Raw genomic sequence first — 23,837 nt, forward strand, 5'->3', positions numbered from 1 at the left:
ATTATTATTATTATTATTACCATTATTATTATTAAATTACTGCACCGTTATAGCCAATGTCTTCACTTAACAATGTGTGCGATCTGCATTTAGCTGATGGTAACTCTACATTTCAGTTTCCCTTGAAATCTAGGTCTATGTCTTATTTGTGTGGAAGTCTTCTGGGATAAATAAAGAAAATGATAAGCATTATTATTATGTCAGAGTCTGATATGAAATGTTTTAAGAGCTCTATGCTATTTTACATTTTTACACCCTGAAATCCCAGAATACAGTATCCATTTGACAGAGCCTGTCGCCATGTTTAAACAAAAATATTGTCTCGTTGTAGACTTTGGCAAATGAATACAGTAAACCTCTTCAAGGCGACTTCCCTAATAGCAGTGGCCTCTTTCAGCAGGATAACACGGCTTTGCCAGTTTTACAAACTGTCCCTGAATGCCTCGCAGGCACTTCAAGGTGTTTATTTGCTCTTTAGATCAGACACAGATGGATTACCCGTGGGAAAAATCAAGTCCAATGCATTAAACAGAATTTGTTGCTTTCTCAGTGGCTGATACCACGTGACATGCTTCCTGGATTTTTTATTTATTTCTGTATTTATTTTGAGTCTGTGCCTCTATGATGGCAAAGGGTGGGCCTTCATAGTAGTAGACAGAAGGTTTAAATGACCAGTGAATGCAGTGACTGGCTTACCTGCTTCTCATCATGTACTCTGCTTCCATTTATTCCCAAGTTAACCCTTAAACACTGTTCTGGTCAAATTTGAATAGTTTTGACATTTGACAGCAGCAAAAATGTCCTAAATGTCATTCTTTTATCCTGAAATTTGACACACAAAGATGAAAATATTTTAAAAATTTTCTTTGGGTGCTATTAAAGTCTGAGGCTGCACAGAGTCAAATTTGAGGGTTTCAGATCCACCAGCGTGGGTCAAATCAAATAAAACGAAATTGCTAATTTTAGGGAATTACAAAATAGAGAAGCTGTATCTCCCTTACATGTCTGTGTGTAATTTTTTCTGGGACAGTGGTGACAGAGTTCAAGGGGGAACTTGACACTGTTATGAGAGCTGTCTGTGTTCCTACCACACCTGCCCAGGTTCCCACAGACACAGGCACCTGCTGGCCTTTGAAGGATCATGGGAGAATCTTGAAAGAGTGATATAGTAAAACAGCACAGGAGCCATGATGTGTGGTGCACAAAAAGAGCAGGAGTCATACGGAGGTCAATTTACTCTAAACTAAGTGAGATTTAATCTAATCTAACTGAGATTAAACTAACTCGTCTGAAAATGTATATCAAAAGGAGGGTTGGGAGGGGGGGAGTCATAAAATTATAGATATAGACATCTGTGCTGCCATTTCAGTGAGTGTGGGAAAGTCCCACGTGCAAGGCTTTCTACCACTGGTTCCAAAGCACAGACTACTGCTTGGCTAGCAGTTAGTGAGTGTTTGTGAAAAACTACAGGCAACTGTGGAAATCTGCTAGCAACCAAAGCGATTACGAATTACTAAATTTTTGATACAGCAATCAGTTTCACCCAGCAAGAGTCAGGAAGGAGTGACATCTAGTTATGAAATACACATTTTTTCCATTTGAACGTGTTTAGTATGGTGGACAAATCTTGAGCAATGTGTGCACGTCATCAGGTTAGAAACCTCAAAAGACAATTGTGAGAGAGTTCTTGACTTGAGTCATACTTTGAAGGCACGCAAATGTCAGCTGTATGTAAGGTTTAAGCAACGAAACAGTGGATAACCAGACTGTGTCATCTTCTGTTGTTCCAGGGTCCAGTTGTGACACTCACTTGAACATTCTTGAGCATTTCACATTATCTCTGCCCAGCTCTATGTTTTGTATTCTTAAATAGCATTCAGGATTTCTGCAATTAGGCTCTTCTGATCCGCCAGCCTTTAATCCATCATCAGTGAACCTAACTGCTGCATCCTGGGAGCACCCCAGTTTTGAAGGAGCTCTGACTCAGTCATCTAGCCATCAAGTTGGCCCATTTTTTCCTTGCTTACATCAGTTTCAAGAGCACTGTAATGATTCACCTGTCAGTGGTTGATTAGTGTAAATATTAACACTTCTTAACAAAAAAAAACAAAACCATTTCACATTAAAATGTGAAAAGCTGTTCAAAAAGCATCACCAGCACTCTGCACAAAGACTCTCCTCTGCAAGTCTCCTTGAATTGCAGGCTTTGTCTGCTGTAACAGTGTAGGTTTGTGCTTCTCAGTTTGGTAAAGCTCTTAGGTCACAATCACAACCTCCATTTCTTCAGCCTTGAAGCAATAAAGCACGAAGGACAAGAAGCAGTAATTCAAGACTTTGGCAATTCCAATTCCTTAAACCTTCAGTACATTATGATAAATACGAAGGAGGCGGCTTTCTGTAGTGATATGTTCTGGGGCTGGATGAGTATGAACGTTGATTATAATCAGTGTGGTAGTAAGTCTTTAAACTACTACGTATAAATAACTCTTACAAAACATAGAAAATATAAAACTGTACACAGGACAGCTTTTCTATATGTTGTCAGAAGGGTTGAAATTCAAAGTGAATAATACACATTGCTGGCCACTGGGGCATATTTTGTTGCAATCTCATTGCATTCAGGGACTGATAATTAATAGAGCATGCAATGCATTTTTAAGTGAATGTAAACATGCCTGCAATCCCTTAATACAAGGTCACGTTTGGGGTTTTTTTGCAAGCCAGCGTCAGATGAGAGATGGAGAGAAAACAGGAAATAAATGTGAAGCAAGACGGTTAACTAACCCGGATAGATACAGTAGGAAGAGAAGGCATATGGTGCTTTGATGAAGCAGAAGTACAAACTGAAAACTGGAAGCCAAAGAACACAGAGGAAGAGTGGGTGAGAGACAAAGAGAGAGAGAGAGAGAGAGAGAGAGAGACTGAAAATCTGAAACTGAATTCAGACAAATGGGTGAGGAAGTAGTGGGTGATCACATGGGTGTGGTTGGTTAGTTGTTTCTCCACTAGGCTTGCACACAAGTGACACACAGAGGACAGCACTGTGGATGATGAGGCTGCGGATACATCTCTGGATTCGGGCACCTTGCAGGATGGATACAAAGGTAAGCATAATAGCCTGGATGAAAGACTGAATATCCTAGGGCTGAAGGGTGTTTTGGTCTAACCCAAGTGAAAAGAGATTGATGGAGGATGACAGACAAATGGATGAACAGACAGACGGAGAGTGAGTGAGAGTGCAAGATGTGACAAACAGGCAGGCGGGTCAGGCTAGGGGAAGGGAAAGACGTCTGTACAGCCCAGGGGATACAGGCCTCATCTTGACATATGCTCTGGAGTGAAATGAAGATTGGCATGACCTGCTAATCTGAGCTGTCAGAGCTCATGACGGCCACAAATGCTCACCTGTCACACTGTTCCCAGCCCGGAGGATGAGCTGCCACCGGATAGGTCAAAGATCATGATTAATTTTTTTTTTTTCTTTTTCACTGGGAGTGGATTCAAGCTAAGTCCCTGGCACAGACTTCCTTTAGTCTCCCTGCCTGCTTCTGTTGCTCATCGTTGGCAGGTGTTGCTATGAAATTATACATCACAATACACTTTTATTTCCTACTTCTGTTTTCCGGTAGTGCTTTTTTTTTCTTTTTTTGTTTAAGCCGTGGGCAAAATATTGAGGGGGTGGAAGAAATAGCCAACGTTTTCCACTGATGTGGAGATTGCGGCTCGCCGGTACAAGGATTTCTATTATCATGAAAAGAGTCGTTTTGACATATGCTCCAATGCCATTTTTTAATTGGTGACAGCTAACAAAATATGATGAAGTTAGATCTATACAGCCACAAAGTTTAGCACAGACATACGTGGGAGGACTGCATCTATAATATGTGGCCTCGATCACTCACATTTGACAAAAAAAAGTGTCTTATAAAGTCTGACATTCAAAGTAAGAATTTGTTTTCTGCTATGCTGAATGAGGCGTGTGGGTGATGTTGCCGCGTGCTATAGGAGGAAGAGGAAGCTGCCATGTGGCACGAACCTGACTGATTACAGCTTCCTGACTCGTAACTGAGCGGTGCACAATATGTTGGAGAGTGAATACTGTATTGCCTCAATCGTCTACCCAGAGCCTTTCATTCCCAGGGCAAACAACTGTAAGATCATTACATGACTGCAGAGACACAGTACAAATCAGTAGCGTTTTTCTCAGTGCTAATGAGCAGCCATTTGTCTGCATGCGGTATGGATCTGTTTGAATATTCTATAACACATGCACCAGAGGATGTAGTCAACGTGTCGCCAGCCGTTTTCAAAAGAGCCACCTGAGTCATCTGAGGCACTCTCAATTACTTTCTACAGTAGCTCATAGAGGTCATTTCAATCCTGTAACCACTGAATGTGTGAAAACTGCTCAACAGTTTGTTCAGACTGTAGTTGAGAGCTGCATTCTCTGCATCACTGTTTCACAGCATCTCCTGAAAATATGTTTTGTTTTCATTTCTTTCAGATGAACCTGGTTTACTTGAGCATTTTCCTGTTTATGATGTTAAGAGGTGAGTGCCAGAAAATCTGAAGACTTGGCTCACTGTGAAGTCAAGTGTGAACTTTTTGGGGGTTGAAAGAAACTGTAGATTTTATTACAACCTAATCACCTTGCTTAGCTTTAGCAGGATATCTGTGCAGTAAGCCTATGTTAGGATGCACATCGCCGTATTTGCAGGATTTTTTGAATGCAGTGTCACATGGGACCAAGAACCAGTTAGGGGAACTTGCCAAAGAAAAAAAATGCCAAAGGAAATCACTAAAAAAAATCAGTCAATTATAAGGACTTTTAATGTCTGCTAAACGCTTGCACCTACAATCATGACATGGTTGCCAATGCAACAATATGATGCCCTCATTGAACCACAAAACTGTGATGGAATGAAGCTAAAAAATACTGTGTGGTTTCTAACCTTTACTACAGCTTGTTCTGTTCAGTGGTGGTAATAAAGAACTATGCCTGCCTCATTATTTTTTAGGGTTCCCCTTAAAGTAAAGCAGTAAGCAGTGAAGCAAAGCATGTGAAGCTTATGGGGGGTGTTGCATTAACACAACAAAACCATTTTCCTTGTCTTATTTTTTATCTGTTTAAAGATTAGTTTGGGGATTAGCTTGTTAACATGTCCCATTCATGAAGGTGACAAGTTTTAAAAGGACTGGTAAAATTTTAAAAACAACTGCAATTCTACCCCATAATGGGGCTAGAAGTGTGGTAACATCTTTGGTTTACTAGCCACATGCTTATCACGACCTGTTGATAGTTGAGATACTTCTATGACCACAAGAATATATGAACAGCACATAACAGACACATCAAATGATAAATTGTAGAGTGAGCTGTTAATCATTTCTTTCTTAGTATATTTTCTCTTGTATGGCTTCATTTGAGTAGTGCTGGCAGCACTGGCCCAAGAAAGTAAAGGTTTTGTGGAGCTTCTGCACTATTTGGAAGGTGCTGAGTGAGTAAACAGACAACAGCCTCTCTGTCCTGTGGTCTTGCACAACAATCCAGCTCTGTTGTACTCAGAGGTTGCCTCACAGGCCCACTCACAAGACTATTACTGTGACATACTCAGTGCATCTGCAGGCCTCGCTACTGTGCATGGCCAGACACATTCTGAAGTCTGGCCACATTGAGAAAATCACGGGCATTAACAACACTGTGCTTTGTTCTTGACGTAAAGTGGACAGTATAGGAACCTTCAATGGAAGGTTTACTTCTACTTTTCTTTAGTTTTTCAAATGTGACCTTTTTTTCTCCCACAGTGTCAAGGGCCGAGACTCCTGCACCTGCAACTGCACCTGCACCTGCAACTGCACCTGCAACTGCAACTGCACCTGCAGCTACACCCACACCTACACCCACACCTACACCCACAGATGCAAAGGACGAATTGACATCTACAATAAACCCTGGTATGTATGTATGTATGTATGTATGTATGTATGTATGTATGTATGTATGTATGTATGTATGTATGTATGTATGTATGTATGTATGTATGTATGTATGTATGTATGTATGTATGTATGTATGTATGTATGTATGTATGTATGTATGTATGTATGTATGTATGTATGTATGTATGTATGTATGTATGTATGTATGTATGTATGTATGTATGTATGTATGTATGTATGTATGTATCTATCTATCTATCTATCTATCTATCTATCTATCTATCTATCTATCTATCTATCTATCTATCTATCTATCTATCTATCTATCTATCTCTCGATCTATCTATCTATCTCTCGATCTATCTATCTATCTCTCGATCTATCTATCTATCTCTCGATCTATCTATCTATCTCTCGATCTATCTATCTATCTAATTCAGTTTCTTTCTGTGTGTAGAAATAGATGCAGTGGAAAGGAGAGTAACTCGAGATATTAACACCTCCTCGGAAACTACACCTGAAAAACCCACAAACCAGCAAGCAAACATCTCCCTCAGTGTCACCACATCACGAACAGAGACTGTAGCAGGTAGTTTGTCTTGTGTGTGTCTAACCCCATTATTTCTCTTCTGCATGCTATTTTTCTCATCATATGTATTCATCCTCTTTAGCTTCAAGTGCAAAAGCAACAAGTCAACCAAAGCTCACATCAGCTTCAGGTATTCAATTCAATTCAATTCAATTTTATTTATATAGCGCCAAATCACAACAACAGTCGCCTCAGGGCGCTTTATATTGTACAGTAGATAGCACAATAATAAATACAGAGAAAAACCCAACAATCATATGACCCCTTATGAGCAAGCACTTTGGCGACAGTGGGAAGGAAAAACTCCCTTTTAACAGGAAGAAACCTCCGGCAGAACCAGGCTCAGAGGTATGAGTCTTTACCCTCTGCCTCGCCTAACCTATGTATGTTCAAACATCAAGAGTCAGTAGAGCCATTAAGTTTAGCTAGTAGACCACACTAGCAAACTGTATCATCACCAGACACCGACAAAAATAGAGCGAGAGAGAGCACTAGAGGTAGAGAAAATGCTACATTCTGAAAAGCATAAATTTCCTTTCAGACTCATTCCACTGAAACATTTAGAACTTTAATTAGTTAAACATAAGACTGAATCTGGAGTTTGATGAGAGGTAACTGTACGCTATGGAGTCAATATGTCCCAAAAATAAAAAAGTTTGAACTTGTAAAATTATAATATATTCAGTAGAGAGGAAAATTTGCCAGAAAAATTGACTTAAAAAGTCCACTGTAGTAATTTTTTCCCTTTTTTTTTCCCAGCATCTGCAGTGAAAACCAGCCCTTCTGCACCCAAGAAAGCCATCGGTAAAAGGAACACTAAAGTTGTCTGGAGTAATGGGAAAATTTCCCCTATTCCTTAGTTACCCTAAATGCCACAGGCATCGTGGTTCTATTGTTATCTCATGGCAGACTGTGACAGTATCACAATTCCCCGTCTTCCAAACAAACCCACAGCGTAGTGATAGAACAGAGCACCTCACTTCCTCTCTTGCTAACAGATTAATGCTTGATTGTACCTTATGCAAGAAGAGATAAGATATTTGTGTCCTCATGCTGTGCCGGCTTACCATAGATAGGTTTTTGATACACCATCAACAGCATGTCAGCAGAGCCAGTAGATCTGTCATGCCATCTCTGACAGTTGTTCCCTACTGAGCCTCTTTTTTTGTTCCTGTAGATATTTCCTCTGTTCAACAGTCAACCTTAAGTCAATACTTTTTTTCTTCTTCTTTTACTCCATATAGAGTGGAAGTCAGAGTGGGACCAAGATTTCACCTATGGTAAGGAGCTTCTCTTTGATTGTCTTTGATTGTGTGTCGTTACTCGTTTTCTGTGGTTATTTGATTTGTTTTTCATATACTTAGATTATAAGTCCCTGAGTTGTGCTGGACTGGTCATTGCAGCAGTGCTGTTCATCTTTGGCATATTGGTCATTACCTGTAAGTATCTGAAAATCTGAAAGCTATTTTTGTGCTTTGCAATTTCTTGTAATAGTCTTCCAACTTCCTTACTCTTTTGCTTATGTCTGGACTGTAGGTGGAAAGTTCAATCGGCTGCCCAAATGTCGCAAGAGGTCAACAAAGTAAGTAATTAGATTTGTAACTTTTGTTTTATCAGTACAAAATTCATATACAGTTCAACATAAAAAATGTCTGGCTATACGCAGATGTGGAAAAAAGAAAGTATACCCTCTAAACTCTAAAGTTTTTCATTTTCGGACATAATAATAAAAATAATAATCTGGTCCTTGCCAGGTTGTAAAATAATTTAAATACAACCTGCAGAAGCAGTGTGTGAATTCAATAGCTGGTATAACCACCTTTAGCAGCAATAACTTGAAGTACTTGTTTGCTGCTTGACTTTGACGCTTTTCTTTTTCAGCCATGCTGTCGTAAATCCGGTGCTGTGTTTGGGATCATTGTCCTGTTGCATGGCTCAGTTTCAGCGGTGTTAGTTATCAGACAGATGACCTCACAGAAGTCTAGGATATTTTGGTATACAAGGGAGTTCATAGTAGACTCAGTCACTGAGTCAGTTCTGCAGACAAAGGAAATTCCCAGGTCCTTTGTCTGCAGAACAAGCCCGAATCATCACCCCTCCACCACCGTGTTTGACAATTGGTATGGGATGTTTGTGTTTATATGCTGTGTTTAGTTTTCACCGAACATGATGTTGTGCATTATGTCTCGATTTATTTAGTCTTCTATGTCTAAAGGATGTTGTTCCAAAAGTCTTGTGGTTTGTTCAAATGCAGCTTTACAAATTTAAACTATGCTAGAAGAGGTTTTCTCAAACAGGCCATATTTGTTTAGTTTTTTCTAATGGTACTGTAACATTTAGCATGCTAACAGAGGCCTGTATTGTTTGAGGTGTAGCTTTCGGGTTTTTTGCCATTTCTGTAAGCACTGCACGGTCTGACCTTGGGGTGAATTTGCTGGGACGTCCACTCCTGAGAAGATTGGCAGCTGTCCTGAATGTTTTCCACTTGTGAATAATCTTTATCGCCACAGAGTGATGGACAAATTGTTTGGAAATGGCTTTCCCAGATTGATGGGTAGCAACAATTGCTTCTGTGAGATCAGTGCTGATGTCTTTCCTCCTTGGCATTGTGTTAACTCATACCTGAATTCTCCAGCAAACTTCCAAAACTTCTGTTTTTATAGAAGTTCTAATACTGGCTGATCAGTTAATCAAGTATACTTGATTAGCAGCCCCTGGTTGGTATTTAGCATCTTGATTCTTTTGGAAGCATTAAATGTGTACTTTATTTTTCTTTTTTTCCCTGAGCCAAACCCTTGGAAGTGAGAGAAAATGCACTCTCTTTTTCACCTGACTCTATATCGGCCCATTGTGCATGAGGAGCAGCTCTCCTTGTGCTGTTGGGAAACTGCAGTTGGATGATTTAAGTAGTTAATATCAGAGGCTACTTGATGATATATAGCAATGAGTCACTTCAGACATAATAGCTCAACAGAATGCTGACTGAAATCTCTTTGATGATTAATAGATCAAAGGGATTATGATTAAGCTGTTTGTAGGGCAGAACTGCAACAGATCTTGTTTTTTTTCCTCATATTTAGGTTTGATGAATATCATTGATTGCTGAAATAATGTTTGATTCTTTAAGAGTAATGCCTTTTTTTTCCTTTTTTGTCCAGGTCATACCGGGTAGCCCAAGGATAAGGAGAGAGCACGCGTGAATTCAGTAACCAAAGAAAACAGCTGCAAGAAAACAACCAGGAATCCATCAATAGAAAAACACCTGACAGTCTGTGTGTGCGCGTGAATGTGGACTGACACACTGCTTAGTAACTGTCATAGAAAAACAATAAATAAACATGGAAATCATGACTCATGCTGACAAGTTATAAAAGTGGAACCATCATCCGGTTCATCATAGTCAACTATTTCTATAGTTGGCAAAAAAATTCCTTTAAAAAGTCAAGTGATTATTTATCCGGGACAATAATGAATAGATGAATCCCATTTTAATCAAACCTTCAGCCATGAAGCAGGCTTGTTTCTAATGACCTTTGCATCTTGTAACTAATGCCATAGCCACGGGCAGTGTCTCACAGCTCGGATTTATTATTAAAGGTTATGAGGAATAACCCCGCATCATCTCATATTTGACAATCTCGCACAGCCCTTTTCGCTGTTCTGTGAGGATATAAAAATAAAAGTTAGCTCACTTCATCATAGCTCCCACACTCTCTTTACACTTTGAATCTCAACGAAAAAGGATGTTTAGTAAGAGTGTCTAAGCCTCTTAGTGGCTCTATGCTTGTAAGCGAGTAAAGCCCTAGATTAAACAACATCCATTGGCACATTATCTCTGTATCCATATGGCATCAAAATTATGCAAACAAGAAACTGGGAGAAGGCATGCAGATTTCATAACACATTTATTAAAAAACAAACACAATCCGGAGCTCAGCATAGATACACAATATACAGTAGTATGTTGTAATCACCATCAGAAGAATATCAAGGTGACTGCAGCTGTGCAAACAGATCCAATTCACAATATACTGTCACCTACAGTTCTCCTGTGAGATATCAGGCATGTACATACTTTGTGAATAATTACATACTGAGAATCAGGTGTGATTGTTGTTGACACAAAATAAACACAAATTTATCTTAAGAGAAAAGTGCATAAAAACATAAGTAACTTCTTAAAACTTAATGTAGTTTTATATGAAACTAAATAAAAAAAATATACATTTTACAAAAGAAGTTATTGCCAATAACTAACTCCCACTATCAGTGGGACAATGCCCCACCCAGAATCATTAAAATCTTTCTCCAAACATAAGATTTTTTTTTGTATTTCTATACAGAGCAAGTGCATAGCTGTGTACATTTGTAAATACATGGATTATACTGTTTATCAGAAAGCAAGATTAAGTGCACAGTTTCGCAATGCTTTTAGCCTACAAAGATAAATATATCAGTAGTCAAAAAACGATATTAGCATAACCCTTTCCATTTACATCACTGAGATAGGAGGAAAAAAAATAAAATAAAGCTCCACAGCAACATTTGCTTTACACAAATAGTGTCACAACAGTTAGCTGCTCAGTCTCGTAAAGCCTGAGGAGAATTTGGTTAAAGGCGCACAGCGTGCTGGTGCTGAATAACTCTTTGGGTTTCCGCATGAGCCCGATTGCTTTCTACATTGCTACATCTATATCGGTTTTGGAAATGTGCTATGTTTGTCCGACAAAGTGAGAATCAGTAAATACGAAGGGACAGACTGACAGACAAAGAAGAGTGAAATGTTTCGTGCTGCAATTTTTTTTTTTCTCAAATTGTCCTGCTTTTGAAATGCTGACAGATATTGAAGGCTTACAGGGGAATGCTACACTTTTGAGACATAACAATAGCACAGGGCACGGTAAAAACACAAACAATAATCACATCTGGGTTACATCGAGTGGGAAGCGTCAGTTTTTTTTTTTGTTCTTTACGAAAGTACTTCAGCACACACCAATAGGGAGTGCACATCGTTGATAAGGACCTGATTGCATAGTTTTTTTTTTTGCTCTCGGGTCTGGCTGGATGGCAGCCAGGCCCGCTCCCCAGCGGCAAGACATATTGCAAGATTTAATGGATGAGAAAAGTGAGATGCTGCTTCGGCATATCCACTATTTAACTCCATATAGTCGTTCCCAGTGTTATTAATTCCATTATCAGTGCTCCTTCTGATGGCACAGACAGAAAGCTGACAAGGAAAACAGATTCCCTTTTGCCGACAAACAACCAGGAAAGCCGGCGCCTTAGATTCTTGGATAGAAAGCGTTCCTGTACACAGCACGATCGGGCTGATTTGAATAAAACCAGAGAAAACTGTGTGTTCCGTATGAATGAAACAAAGGCATTGTTGGCATTTTCTCCAATCATCCTACTTTATTTAATTCTTGAGATTTTATCCTTCCCTCCCTCATAACGAGGTTCTCTGTAACCAGTGTGGGAGGCATTAATCTAACTCTCCACAGCATTCAGAGAGCTATTTACAATCTAAAGTGAAAGCCTTTCAAGAGGAGGGGATTGGAAAACATCATCATTCATGGTAGTTGATTAATTTGTGGCAGTGCAGGAAGGTTTTAGCACTAGCCGTTTCCACTTGTTTCAGGGGTTTTTTCCCTTCTCCTGTTGTAACTGGAAGTTAAGAAGACAGTGAACGGGTTTTTATCTTCCTATTTTGTTGCCTCCTGTCATTCCTAATGGGCCAGGAAGAGAAAATGTCACACAAGTGAATAGGAATGAACGCGAGGCCGGCTTAGGCTGGATTAGTGTGGTTTGTCTCACTCAACGACCATTTCACATAGACGGGTCTCTCAGAGTTACACTGCATAGGGAATAATTTCTTGTCTCAGGAATTAAAGGGAAAAAAAAAAAAAAAAAAAAAAAAAAAAAAAAAAAAAAATCAGGGAGTTCTGGCTGTGCTAAATTATCCCTTTCAACAAAAGGAGCTTCAAGCCACATTCACTGGCTTTGATTTGGATTCCTCAAATAGAATCCAATTAGAAGGTTTGACTGTGTTCCAAAAGTCCCAGGCTAAATTATGTGTATACAGAACAAATGACTGGGACAAACACAAAAGTATACAAAAAAATTTTAAAAAAACCACAAAAAAAAAAAAACTGCATATGCTACACATGTATAGGAGGTTATGTGGGAGTGAGGAATGAACTGAACATTCAGAAGCAGGCTGTTGTTCCAAGTCTAGCTGTCCTGAGTCAAAGAGTAGGAGATAGCATTTCCTGATGCATCGACCTCTCTTGCCTGTGTGTTATAGGGCTTGTAGCTGTAACCAGGAACTAGACGGGCTCTTTGTGGTCCTGTTCTACTGGCACAGAGTAGATCCTGAGGAGAGAGAGGAAGAGAGAGAGAAGAGACCACAGGAGGGGGATGAGGTGAAGCAGGTTAAAAGCAAAATTTCACCTTTAAAGGTATTTTTAGAAAACGTCTGGAGATGCACAAGAAGCGTCTCTGTGTGGCGGAGTTCAGGAAACGGCATGTCTGCCTCGTGCTACAGGGCTTTGACAGGTGCACAGTGACTGCATCACCTCAGAACACAGCTCATCCCCAGGTGGGACTTATAAACCTGGCAAGGCACTGTTGATCCAACAAGCCAGAGGTTGCTGTGTGATTAAGCCTCTTTTCAACAGAGCGATCAGTCAGCACCAAACACTGCCAGAGCTGACTGCAGCCCCAGGAGGCAGCCAGTAATCCTGCAGAGGAATTTAACCCTTGCACATCGACTTGGAGAGCTGCTCTGTGACGGCTGTTCACCTGCTGCTTTAAAGATCTTTGAAGCCTGATTTGACCTCCATGACCCCTCTGACCCAACCTGCACATCATGTTACATAACACCTCCAGGACAAAAGAAATTGATTACACTGCAAAATTTTCTCCAACAGCGGACCAAAAAAAAAAAAAAAAAAACCCCAAACAACAACAACAACAACAGAGAGTCTCTCAGTTTAACTGGTTTAGGCTGTTATGCTGTCTGATTGCCGTTGGCCAACTGTTGTCATTGAGTCAGTCTCATGTTTACCCTATTGCGTTATTCCTGACTAGAGGTGTCTACTCAGACCTCAGCTCATGAGGTAAGCTTTTGAACAGGTTAAGTCCTGTCCCATTTGGTCATATAGACCCAGTCTATTGTTTAAGCCTTAAGTCTATTGTTTGATTGCTAAGAAGGTAAGGTGGGGTGTGTTCACTGGTGGTGGCGTAGGACTCAGACTGTATTACTAATTGCTGTGCAAGTCCAGACAGGCTCAAATGGGTGGATGCAGCTTACAATTTTGTTTTTTCTCTAGTTTTCAAGCTGACGACTTGGATTAAATGGGACAAATTGGCAACGGAGCCAGAAAAGCTGTTACCCACCCGACTGGTTTTGTTACTCGAAGGCCGACTTAGCGTAAAGAAAAACATGAATTTTTTAAAAACGCTGACACAGTATGTATGCACAACGGACATAAGGAGAATATGCAAATAGCATTTTTCTTGAGCACGAAAGTACATGGACACAAAAGACGCAAAGAAAATAGTCAGAAAATGGTCTAAACCTTACCCCTGCTCCCGCTGCTGCATCTTGCGCCTCACTATCAATATGACTGCAAGTAAAAGAAGAAAAAAAAGAAAGAAAACAAACAAGGTCAACGCTCCACAAGAGAAAAGTTCACATTTGTTTAAGAATTAAAAGCTTCACAAAGCACACAGAAACCATACTGATTCCGGCCAAGCGCTGAAGGGCTTTAAAGGAATATATTTGTCACCTGTAGAAATGCAAAAGGCTTTATTTCACAGAAACGTAGAGTACTTACTGACAACTGCTGCGACCGAAAGAGCCAGCACCACCCCCGCTATAACTATGATAATCATGTAGCTCTCATCTGAAAGACAAAAAAAAAAAAGAATAGAAAAAAAGAAGAAGAATCAGCATGTTGATACTATGAATCATCATTTGAAAATGTTGACATTTAAAATCATTTTAAATGGATTATTATATATAAATAATGACAATTCAAATACTTCTTACCTCTGTCCTCCTCCACACCAGTGGTTTTGCCTGTCCCAGGATTTGGATTGGTCCCTAGAGGTTCTGAAAAGTTAGAGAGAGAAATGTCAAAATACACACACACACACACACACACACACACACACACACACACACACACACACACACACACACACACACACACACACACACACACACACACACACACACACACACACACACACACACACACACACACACACCTAAATAATCTGCACATTTTGACTGTGTACTGCTTGAGAAATTTAAATGCACTTAAAAGGAAATGAACAAAAGATTTAAGCCTATGTTCGCATGTCTACAAGGAGAGAAAAAGAGAGTGTTTGGGGTTTCAAAAAGAATTGTAGCCATTTGCAGAAATGCTGCTTCTCCACTTGGCAGGCAGGCCGTTGTAAACAGATCTGTAATTCTATCAAATGTCCATCAAAGCGAAGATGAGGAGTGACGGAAAGAGGCACGGTGAGAGAATGAGAATGCCAATGTTGATTAGCTGACCGACAGGATGACGGAGATGTTGACGTGTTCATTGGCCTTTCAGCACAATCCACAGGGCCCCCTCTACAGAGCTAATTGATTCTATTCAGGCCGTAATGGTTGAGGGGAGCTAAAAGCCAACTGGGGCCACAGCTTAGTGGAGTAGAACAACCTATATACTATACAGACTTACTGACAATAACAGAGGCCATAACCTTCATATACTGGTTTTTGTGCAGCTGTCAATATAGTGCATGTCTATGAAATAAGAGACTACACAAAGTAGGGCAACAAACTCACCACGTTCCCTCTTATAATCCTCATCATCCGGGTCTGCAAAAAAAAAAAAAAAAAAAGGAAAAATGAGACGTCTGTTCAGTCAGTGCAGAAATGCAGGTTCTCACTATGATCGCCTTCTTATATTAACAGTGTGAGAGTCCTTAAATTGTACAACAGTGAGGATACAGACAACATTTTGAATCTTTTAGCAACACTATTGATCGTGGTTGTGGTGGAGGTGGTGGTGATGAGGGGTGGGAATATAAAATCATGAGGCCAAGAGGTCCGAGAGGAAAAAATGAAAACCATAAACAAGAATCAATATTGTACACAGGGAAGCTAAACCTTATGAGAAAACTAAACAATAATAAGACTGCAAACAGCAACAACGTGGCCTTAAAACAACTTCAACTGTGAGTAAATAATAAAACTAAATGAGGAAGAAGTGCTTTAAGTGGTAGCCACCATACGACAATTACAAGGAGTGGAGATAGATATGGAAAATTATAACCCACACACCAGGCTGATTTATATAGCTATATCACGTTTTTAATGATATTCTATTTCATATCATATTTCTATTTTACAAGCGGGGGGAATAAATAAATAAATCACTTGTTCCCTCTGACTACACTCAAAACAAGGATCAACACTTAGGTGACAACGACAGCACAGGAAAACATGTTGAAGCAGCTAAATGACTTCAGAATATTTAAGCCTAGTAATTCTTCTCAAAACACATTAATAGGCCATTCACCGTCACGCATGGGTGTGGTCGGCCTGCTGAGCCAAGCGCTTAATTCTAAGTAAAATGAATTAGTGTGTCAGACTGATTCCTAAAGTGACAGGCTGCAAAAACAATTTGCTCCATAGGCGATGCAATAAAAGTACTACTGGACAAAATATGGCTTACATACCGTCAGCTGATCCTTCAAGTTCTGAATTATCTGTTAAAAGAAAAAAAACAAAAAACGATCGAGTTACGAGACGCTCACAGAGCTGAAACAGTGAGATACACATTTTCAAACATTTTATTATTCAAAACAGTTACTGGTGCTATCAAACAAGGCATTCAGCGTGTAGCACGCAGATGAAGACTCAGTCGGTTTAACTGCATACTTGTACTTTGTGTACGTCACAGAGTCTCCTGTCACCTGTTCATTTGCAGATTGCTGCTATAAACTTCACCGTGCATGTTTTGATTAATTATTATTGTTCGAGTGTGTCCAACAGGCAGAAAAAAAGAAAAAAAAGAAAATCAACAGCGACTGCACGCATTAACCTTGTTGAGGATGACACAGACACATATGCAGGTAGTTGAGGAAAACAGGGGCTGGCACAGGGATGCATAGACCCTGATTAGATGCTTATCACCTGAAAGAGTCAAAGATATGAGAACTTACCAGCAGCAGAAGGTGGCAGAAGTAGCAGCAGACACAGAAACAGCAATCGCATCATCTTCAAATGCTGCAGGGGGGGAAAAAAAAAAAAAAAAGACACCAAGTTAAAAATATCTGCTATTAATATTCAGTCACTGATGTGTGTGAAATCTTGGTGTTTTTTGGTTTAGAAACTGAGTGAGATGGAAAGCTGAAGCGCTGTCTATTATTGGGGTCTTGCCTGGCATTCTGAGTGCTGCTAGTCAGTGGAAAACTACAAATTTCGAGGCAGGCAGTTCTTGCGCTACTTTAACAAGTTTTAAAGGCATGCGTGCATATCTAGATTGTAATCGTAGATGGGCGGTGTCAACAGGGTCAGAACAACGTCAGGGTTTTTTTATTTTTCCCCGTCATGATACTCAACAGAAGGAAGAAAAAGCAAGCAAACAAACAAAACAACCAACGTTCTAACGATTCTGACACACTCAGCTAGCAACAAGTGCCTATTCAACATTTTCCAACCCTCATGCAAAGCCTTTGGACCAAGGCAAGAAAACAAGATTGAGCAAGAAAAGTGTCCAGGAAGAGGTTCACTGACAAAACAAAAAGGAAACTAATAAATGTACTTCTTATTTACTTAGTGCATCCTGCCAAGCATTAGGCTACTATTGTCATCATAATTGGAGGGAAAAAAAAACAAATATGAGCTCAGTTTAATTTCATTTCCTTCTAACTTAATCTGGTCATTGACACCGAGTGACAAATACATTTTCCGTGATTGTGTTCTTGTTTTTTCATATGGCACGTTGTTATTTTTGAGGAGGAGAAAAAACACATCCATGTCGGAACTTCCTCATGGCAGAGGGCCCAAAAACAAACGCCTTCTCTATTCCCTTTTACCACCATGTAGATGTGAAACGCAGGTGTTCTTGGCGTGCCAAACAAAGCCCCAGCTGTGTCCAACACAAAGTGGATGCAGATATTTTTAAATGGAAAAACCATGGGAATGACCTTTCTCCCACTCAGTGTCCCGGATGAAGCCTTCATGGCGCGGTTCAGTCACTCAAAAATTGGCATGCGGTCAGGAACCAATAGTCATTCATGCGGTGTTTAATACTGTACACAGAAACACTGCAGTTCTCCCACTGACCTTTGTGTCACATGTTACACAGTAGGCGCCCCTTCATTGTTAGCCTTTCCCATTGTGTGCTTATTTCCTTAGCTGTGAGGAAAGAACTGAGGTGACCTGCATTGTGAAGGTGTAGATTATGAAACACTAATGGGCACCTACCCCAGCACTTAGTGACTTACTATATCCTACACTAGCACAATTTACGGAAGTAGTCCACGGTGATCTCTGGTTAGTAGCACCAATTCCAAATATGGTGAATGTAAGTGAATAAGATGCAGGGGCACTAAGAAACGAGATTAGCAGACATCACTTATTTATGTAATGTGGTTTGGGACAGATTAATGAGAGATCTACCCAACACTTAATTCTGCCATTGCTAATCTCATCTGTAAATACTGTTATGCCAGTCGAAGACTGTAGTCTCTCATGCGAGACAAATATCTATAATGTAGGGCAGCATCATGAAGTATTTGGGCTGATTATATTGGAAAAGAGATGTTAATCACACAACTGATTTGAGCGGGCTGTGTGCAGGCCTCTTAAACAACTGAAGAAAATCTCCAAACGCAGCCAACCTAAAAAGCTGCAAATACAATCCCCTTCTGTGTATCCAATTTGCTTTTCAGAGTCGCACTGGGCAAAATAATAAGCTGATCCAATTTGGAAATATTTATCATCCCAGTCCACCGCTTCTCTATCAAAACGGCTCCTGAATAATATTTACCCCATCTCCCCCCATCCCCCTTTTTTTAAATTGGTAATGTATTCTTGCACATCTGAATTACAACTGAATTTGCTCTTTTACACCACACCCAATTTGCCACATATAATAACCAGGGGATAGCTTGTAAAGTGCATATGCCAGCTGCCGTCTGGCTACAGGCGCAAAGATCATAGACAATAAATGAAGAAATCAACAAATCATCAAACTACAGTGCGGTGCTGCACGACAGGCATACACTGTGCTGCTGATGCTGCAGGCGGAATATGTCTTGGTTTTGTTTCAGCTCCCCTAATGCAGTTTGACAGGATTAACCCCGAACATCATACCTGTCTAGCCACATTAGCAGACCTAAGAGCACCAAAAATCTTGTTTACCAGAGTTAATTTGGAACAAATGTTTTTGACTCCTTCCAACCCATCCAATTTCATCTGTAACAGCGAAACAGATGCACAAACAGAAGTTTAGTGCAAGTGCATAAACTTAACTGCAGTGGCGACCATCTCTTATCTGCTCGCACAGATAACAGCCCTCTGCTCATTCCACTGTGCACCCTGACAAGGCTCTGATACGAATGATAACAATCAAAGTGGGTAAAAATATCAGAATTTCTGACACGTAAAGTGTTAACAGGAAACCAAATACAAGAAAAACTGAACGATAGGACACAACTGCAACGAAAAAGGAAAAAAAAAAAACTTTACCATCAATCTGATTATGTGTCATAGCTTAAACCAACTTGGTATATGAGAGCCCGCGTGAAAGAGGAAAGGCACCGAGATCGTTTGTTATTCTTTGCCATTCATTTTCCCAAAAGTGGATGCTTATTCTGGTTCGGTGAAGACTGAAAATATTCTTATTGAAATGTTTACTCAGCTCTGCCGACGGTGCAGCTGCTGTTTATCTAAGTGAAGTTATGCAGTTCCTTTTTTCCCTCCCCCCTTTCTATAACATACTGCAGTCCCACTGGACCACAAACAAAGTGACAATGAAAGTAATGATGAAAGAAAAAGAATCAAATAAAGCAAAACTCACAGTACCTCAGTCGGTCCCGTGCATACCAGTGAGAAATCCACCACAGGCAGACAACCAGTATGACAACTACGCAGCTATTTCCAATACAGTGTTAGACTGTGGGTGACTTCTTGAGCATTGGGTCGTACAGCTAAGAGTAAAACAACTAAGAGGATATGAGTGTGTCACTGGCCGTGGGGCTGCGCCGTCTTAGAGACTCATATCCTGTATTTGGCCTCCCCTTTTGCCTGTGTATGTGTGCAAAAACTTAAAACCGGTTAGCACCCAGTGGAATGAGCAGGTATTCCACAGCTGCACACATTTTTTTAAAAAAAAAATTCAGCTGCATTTTAACCTCTGCTCTGACCAGGACATCAACCTGAATAAGGGCAAACAGTACTCGGGGCACGTACTCTTCAGATTTACTTTTATCTGATGGAGACAAAGCTATTGTTCTCTGTTTTGTTAACACTACTATCACAAGACCTATCCCGGTGACATCGAGGGTTTTCAAAATCCAATCTATCTGAAATGCATTGTCAGGAAACAAGCAACACAAAATCTCTCTTGCTGTCTTTTTTTCTTTTTTTTAGCAAAAACTTTGTGCAAGAACAAGATTTGATACCTGTGCTCTACCTCTGATGAGCCCTGCAAGCAACCTGATTAAGAACAGTGGGGAAAACACACTGTTATTTGTTTGCAAATTAATTTTTAAGACAAAAAACAAAAAACAAAACAGACTCACTGGCATGAAAGTGAGGTAAGGGGTGCTGAGGTGTCCCAAGTTAGTTTGATTTCTTTTTCTTTTTTCTTTGAAAAGCACCTGTTTCTTTATGGAAGAAGCCTGCTGATTTGAACTGATGATAAAATTACAGTACGGATGCTGACTCGTGATCAGCTACTGTTAAGAATCAAGTATGTCTCAATCAACGTCTAAAAAAATAAAAATAAAAGGAAGAATAATAATAATAAAAATGAAAGGTATTAAACAACCCACACGAACTTAGCAAAGATAATAAGACTGTGAAGCTGGCTGATTTCCTGTAGCATTGAATACTAAAAATCGCAACTTGTGAAACGTTTCAAAATCCAGTGACCTACCAATGCGATAGTCAGACCATTTCAAAACACACACTCCGACTGTGGAATATGGAGCGGTTTTTGTAATAATATCCTTGTGTGTCCCGAAAAGTGACGCACTCACCACCGACGTCTGCCGATCAGATGAGCAAATCGCGGGGCCGAGTGTGTAACAGGAAACCCTTTTCTGCTGTGTAGGTAGGCCAAGAAGGGCAAGCTTCTTCTTTTCTCTCTCTTTCTCCCTGACCTACACGGGGGATTCACAGTCAACTCAGAGCTGAACTACTAGCTGAACACTTGGAGTTTTAGTTGGCGGAAAGCACCTCCGCGTCTCTTGCTCCTCAGAGGTGTCAAGAAGTGAGTTTCCTGAAAACGAGTGGGGGTTAAACGTAATGTGGCAAAGAAGAACTTGCCCCCGATTTGGTAATGATGGTTTTGTTTGAACTGAAACTAAAAGCTGCAACAAAAACAGGAGGAGAGTGAAAACAAAACACTTACAGCACGTATGATCAGACAGGTGGTTGGCTCTGAGTTATTCAGCCACTGATTACGACCACACGCGCGTTGCTGATTGACAGGCTCGCGCGCGCCACTGCACCAAGCACAGGTGTGTTAGCTCAGCCTGAACCAAAGCTTTTCCTCGTTCATTTGTGTGTTGCATAAGCTTTATTGTTTTGTTTTTTTTAAAGGAAAATCGCTAATATCGCGACCTCCATTTTTGCACTTTGTACTTTTGCACCAGTTGGCGCCACCTGATTTGATCGTGCTCGGCTTTAATTAACATGCATTCAAAGGTCGCTTGCGCGAAAAGTGACAGTCTGCCTGTTGTTTTTGTTTTTAACACGCTAGTGCTTCGTTTACTTAAGGTTGAGCTTGCAGTAGCCGTTTTGCTTACTCTTCTGTTGCCTCGCTTGAGTTAACTGTCTAGATTTGAACGAACAGTTCCCTCAGAAATTTAAAAAAAATATGTAAAGTAATATATGTATAAAAAAAGAAAAACTGAAGTCGTATTAACTGGTGTTCCGAGGAGAACGCTTTGTTTTGTACGCTTGATTTGTACTTCAAAAACAGAGTCACCACACCGATAAGCAGTTTGCATTTCTTACCATAATAATAGCAACTATTTGAGTTTCATTACGTTTACCAGATATTTGCAATGAAAAGGCAAACAGTATAAAAGTATACAGGGAGCTAACATGTAGGAAACAAGTGTGCAGTTTCAGTAAGGAAATGCAAAAGTCATCTAGAATATAGGCTGAGAGGTAAACTTACATTTAAAGGAGTTGTTTCGATACTCTCCTGGTATGTTTGTGCTCGCTCTCCAAGATCCTTGTTATCATGGAAACTGCCAGACCTTGTGCACATTAATACAGGTGTAGTCAGCCAACAAACTTCTTCATTGGCTGCTGAGCTTGTGGAAATTTGACACCACTCATCTTATCTGTTCTACAACTTGACTTGCTATGCATATTGTGAAACTTGCTCGGTGCTCCAAGTGAATAGGAGTACAGTGATCACATTAGCGCCAGTGTGTTGTTTGCGCTCATAAAATCATCTGCTGCTGTCAGGGTAGTTCATCTTTGTTTCTTAATCGTGTTATTGTTTCCTCCATGCGCATGTTTCCTGCAGTTGGGATGCAGGAGCATATTCAAATGTTTATTATTGAATCTAAAGTGTAATTCAATTTTATGTTCTCCTCTGCAGGCCTGTCAGAAGCCAGTAGCTATTGGTAGTGAGTTTTCTGTTCATTCTTCTCCCCTCATAATGACCCTGCAGCCTGCCATTGCCAAAGGGAATGACCAACAATGACTTCTGCCACATTCCCAGTGTGACATCTCTCCGTGGCCTGTCACAGCCCTGTTAGCATTTTGGTTCGGGACTGATTGCAACAACAGCTTACTTCGTGACGTGTCCTCCTGCAGGACTAACTATCCTATTAGTGCTCACTTTCCTAACTAGACTGCTGTCAGCTCAATGGTGATCACTAGCTCAAGTCCCACATTAGTGTCCTTAAACTGCTGGGATCATGCGGATCTTTAATCCTGTCCCCCTTTAAGATAGTGCTCTTCACGTGATTGGCTCTTTTTCTCATAAGTCAGTACTGACTTTAGACAATTGTCTAAAGTATGGCTTTTGTCCAGTGGCTGCAAAGACACCAGGGAAGGCTTTTTGTCATGGATCACCTGCAGTTAAATTTCCAGATGAGCATGGTGGAGAATGTGACATGAAGTGACACAGAGCATACAGCCTTCGCAAGAATCATGTGGCCTACAAAAACAGAAAAAATGTGTGAATATCCAAAGATGGTCACTACACTGAAAACACGTGATAGACTTATGTGAGACTATCACGTAAAACCACAAGAACAAACTTTAGCTTAAGCAATCTGCATAGTTTGCATGTGTTGTATATCAAAAAGCAGAACCATTACTCTTAAAATCACCCACATGTCCCACAGGCATACTCTATGTCTCACATTTAATTTGTAAAGATATGGTCACCATATTTACACCCAAAGCAGCTCAAGCTTCTGTGGCTCAAAGATAACCTCTCAAAAAGCTGTGGGCATTGTTATTTGACTTTGCATGCACTTGGGGATTGCCTGCACCTTCTCCCTCCAATGTTGAACAACAAGAATAAGTTCCAGTTTCCTGTTGGCAGTGACTAGTGTCAACTCTGCACATCATCACCTGCACTTGGCAAAAGAATGTGCTTCTTATTTGTAGTGCTTTAAACTTCATCCCAGTTATGACTTAAGATAAAGTCAGCAGAACTGGTGACAGTTCTGATCAACATGTTTACTTCATAAAGTAGAACAGACAACAGCCCCCCACCTTCTGTAGAGTATACATGCCAGATTACGTATTTGTGATTTCAGTGGCACGACTTAAACTGACAATATCATAACATACGGTGACGTAGAAGATTCTAATCTGGTGGTAAATTCATAGTCTAGTTCTCTTCACGAAGACATCCTGATCCTAGGACACTGCATGAGCACAGTGAACAGATAACATTTAAAACCAGTTGACCCACTGATGTAGGTGTATGCAAAACAGCTGTTGTTACTGATAGATCTATATTTGTATCAGGGTGAGGAAGGTATTTGTCATAAGTGACGTGCTAACTTTATGGTGACTTCGTTAATTTGTGTTACA

The 23,837-nt window shown here is 40.2% G+C and overlaps 2 protein-coding genes across 3 annotated transcripts; one reads left to right on the forward strand and one right to left on the reverse strand.

Annotated features, from left to right (window-relative positions):
* The first annotated feature begins 2,821 nt into the window (after nt 1–2,821).
* fxyd5 (FXYD domain containing ion transport regulator 5) lies at nt 2,822–10,140 on the forward strand. 2 transcript variants are annotated; one of them, XM_031739217.2, is made up of 10 exons: nt 2,822–3,104; nt 4,505–4,550; nt 5,806–5,955; nt 6,398–6,529; nt 6,612–6,659; nt 7,289–7,333; nt 7,774–7,809; nt 7,894–7,968; nt 8,066–8,111; nt 9,688–10,140. In XM_031739217.2, exons 1-10 carry the CDS (start codon nt 3,048–3,050, stop codon nt 9,710–9,712), a joined length of 660 nt encoding a protein of 219 aa, XP_031595077.1. In that variant the 5' UTR covers nt 2,822–3,047; the 3' UTR covers nt 9,713–10,140. The 2 variants fall into 2 exon arrangements, with proteins under 2 accessions (XP_031595077.1, XP_039475605.1); XM_039619671.1 differs by lacking the exon at nt 2,822–3,104 and adding an exon at nt 4,071–4,151.
* A 277-nt stretch (nt 10,141–10,417) lies between these two features.
* On the reverse strand, nt 10,418–21,253 carry si:dkey-262k9.2. Its single transcript, XM_039619672.1, has 8 exons — nt 21,178–21,253; nt 16,757–16,820; nt 16,271–16,300; nt 15,375–15,407; nt 14,583–14,645; nt 14,368–14,436; nt 14,115–14,157; nt 10,418–12,901 (listed from the first exon to the last, which is right to left on the reverse strand). The coding sequence occupies exons 2-8, from the start codon at nt 16,809–16,811 to the stop codon at nt 12,856–12,858; spliced, it is 339 nt and encodes a 112-aa protein (XP_039475606.1). The 5' UTR covers nt 16,812–16,820; nt 21,178–21,253; the 3' UTR covers nt 10,418–12,855.
* Nucleotides 21,254–23,837: the final 2,584 nt, after the last annotated feature.

This window comes from Oreochromis aureus, linkage group 11 (assembly GCF_013358895.1).
Source record: "Oreochromis aureus strain Israel breed Guangdong linkage group 11, ZZ_aureus, whole genome shotgun sequence".
Lineage (NCBI taxonomy): Eukaryota > Metazoa > Chordata > Actinopteri > Cichliformes > Cichlidae > Oreochromis > Oreochromis aureus.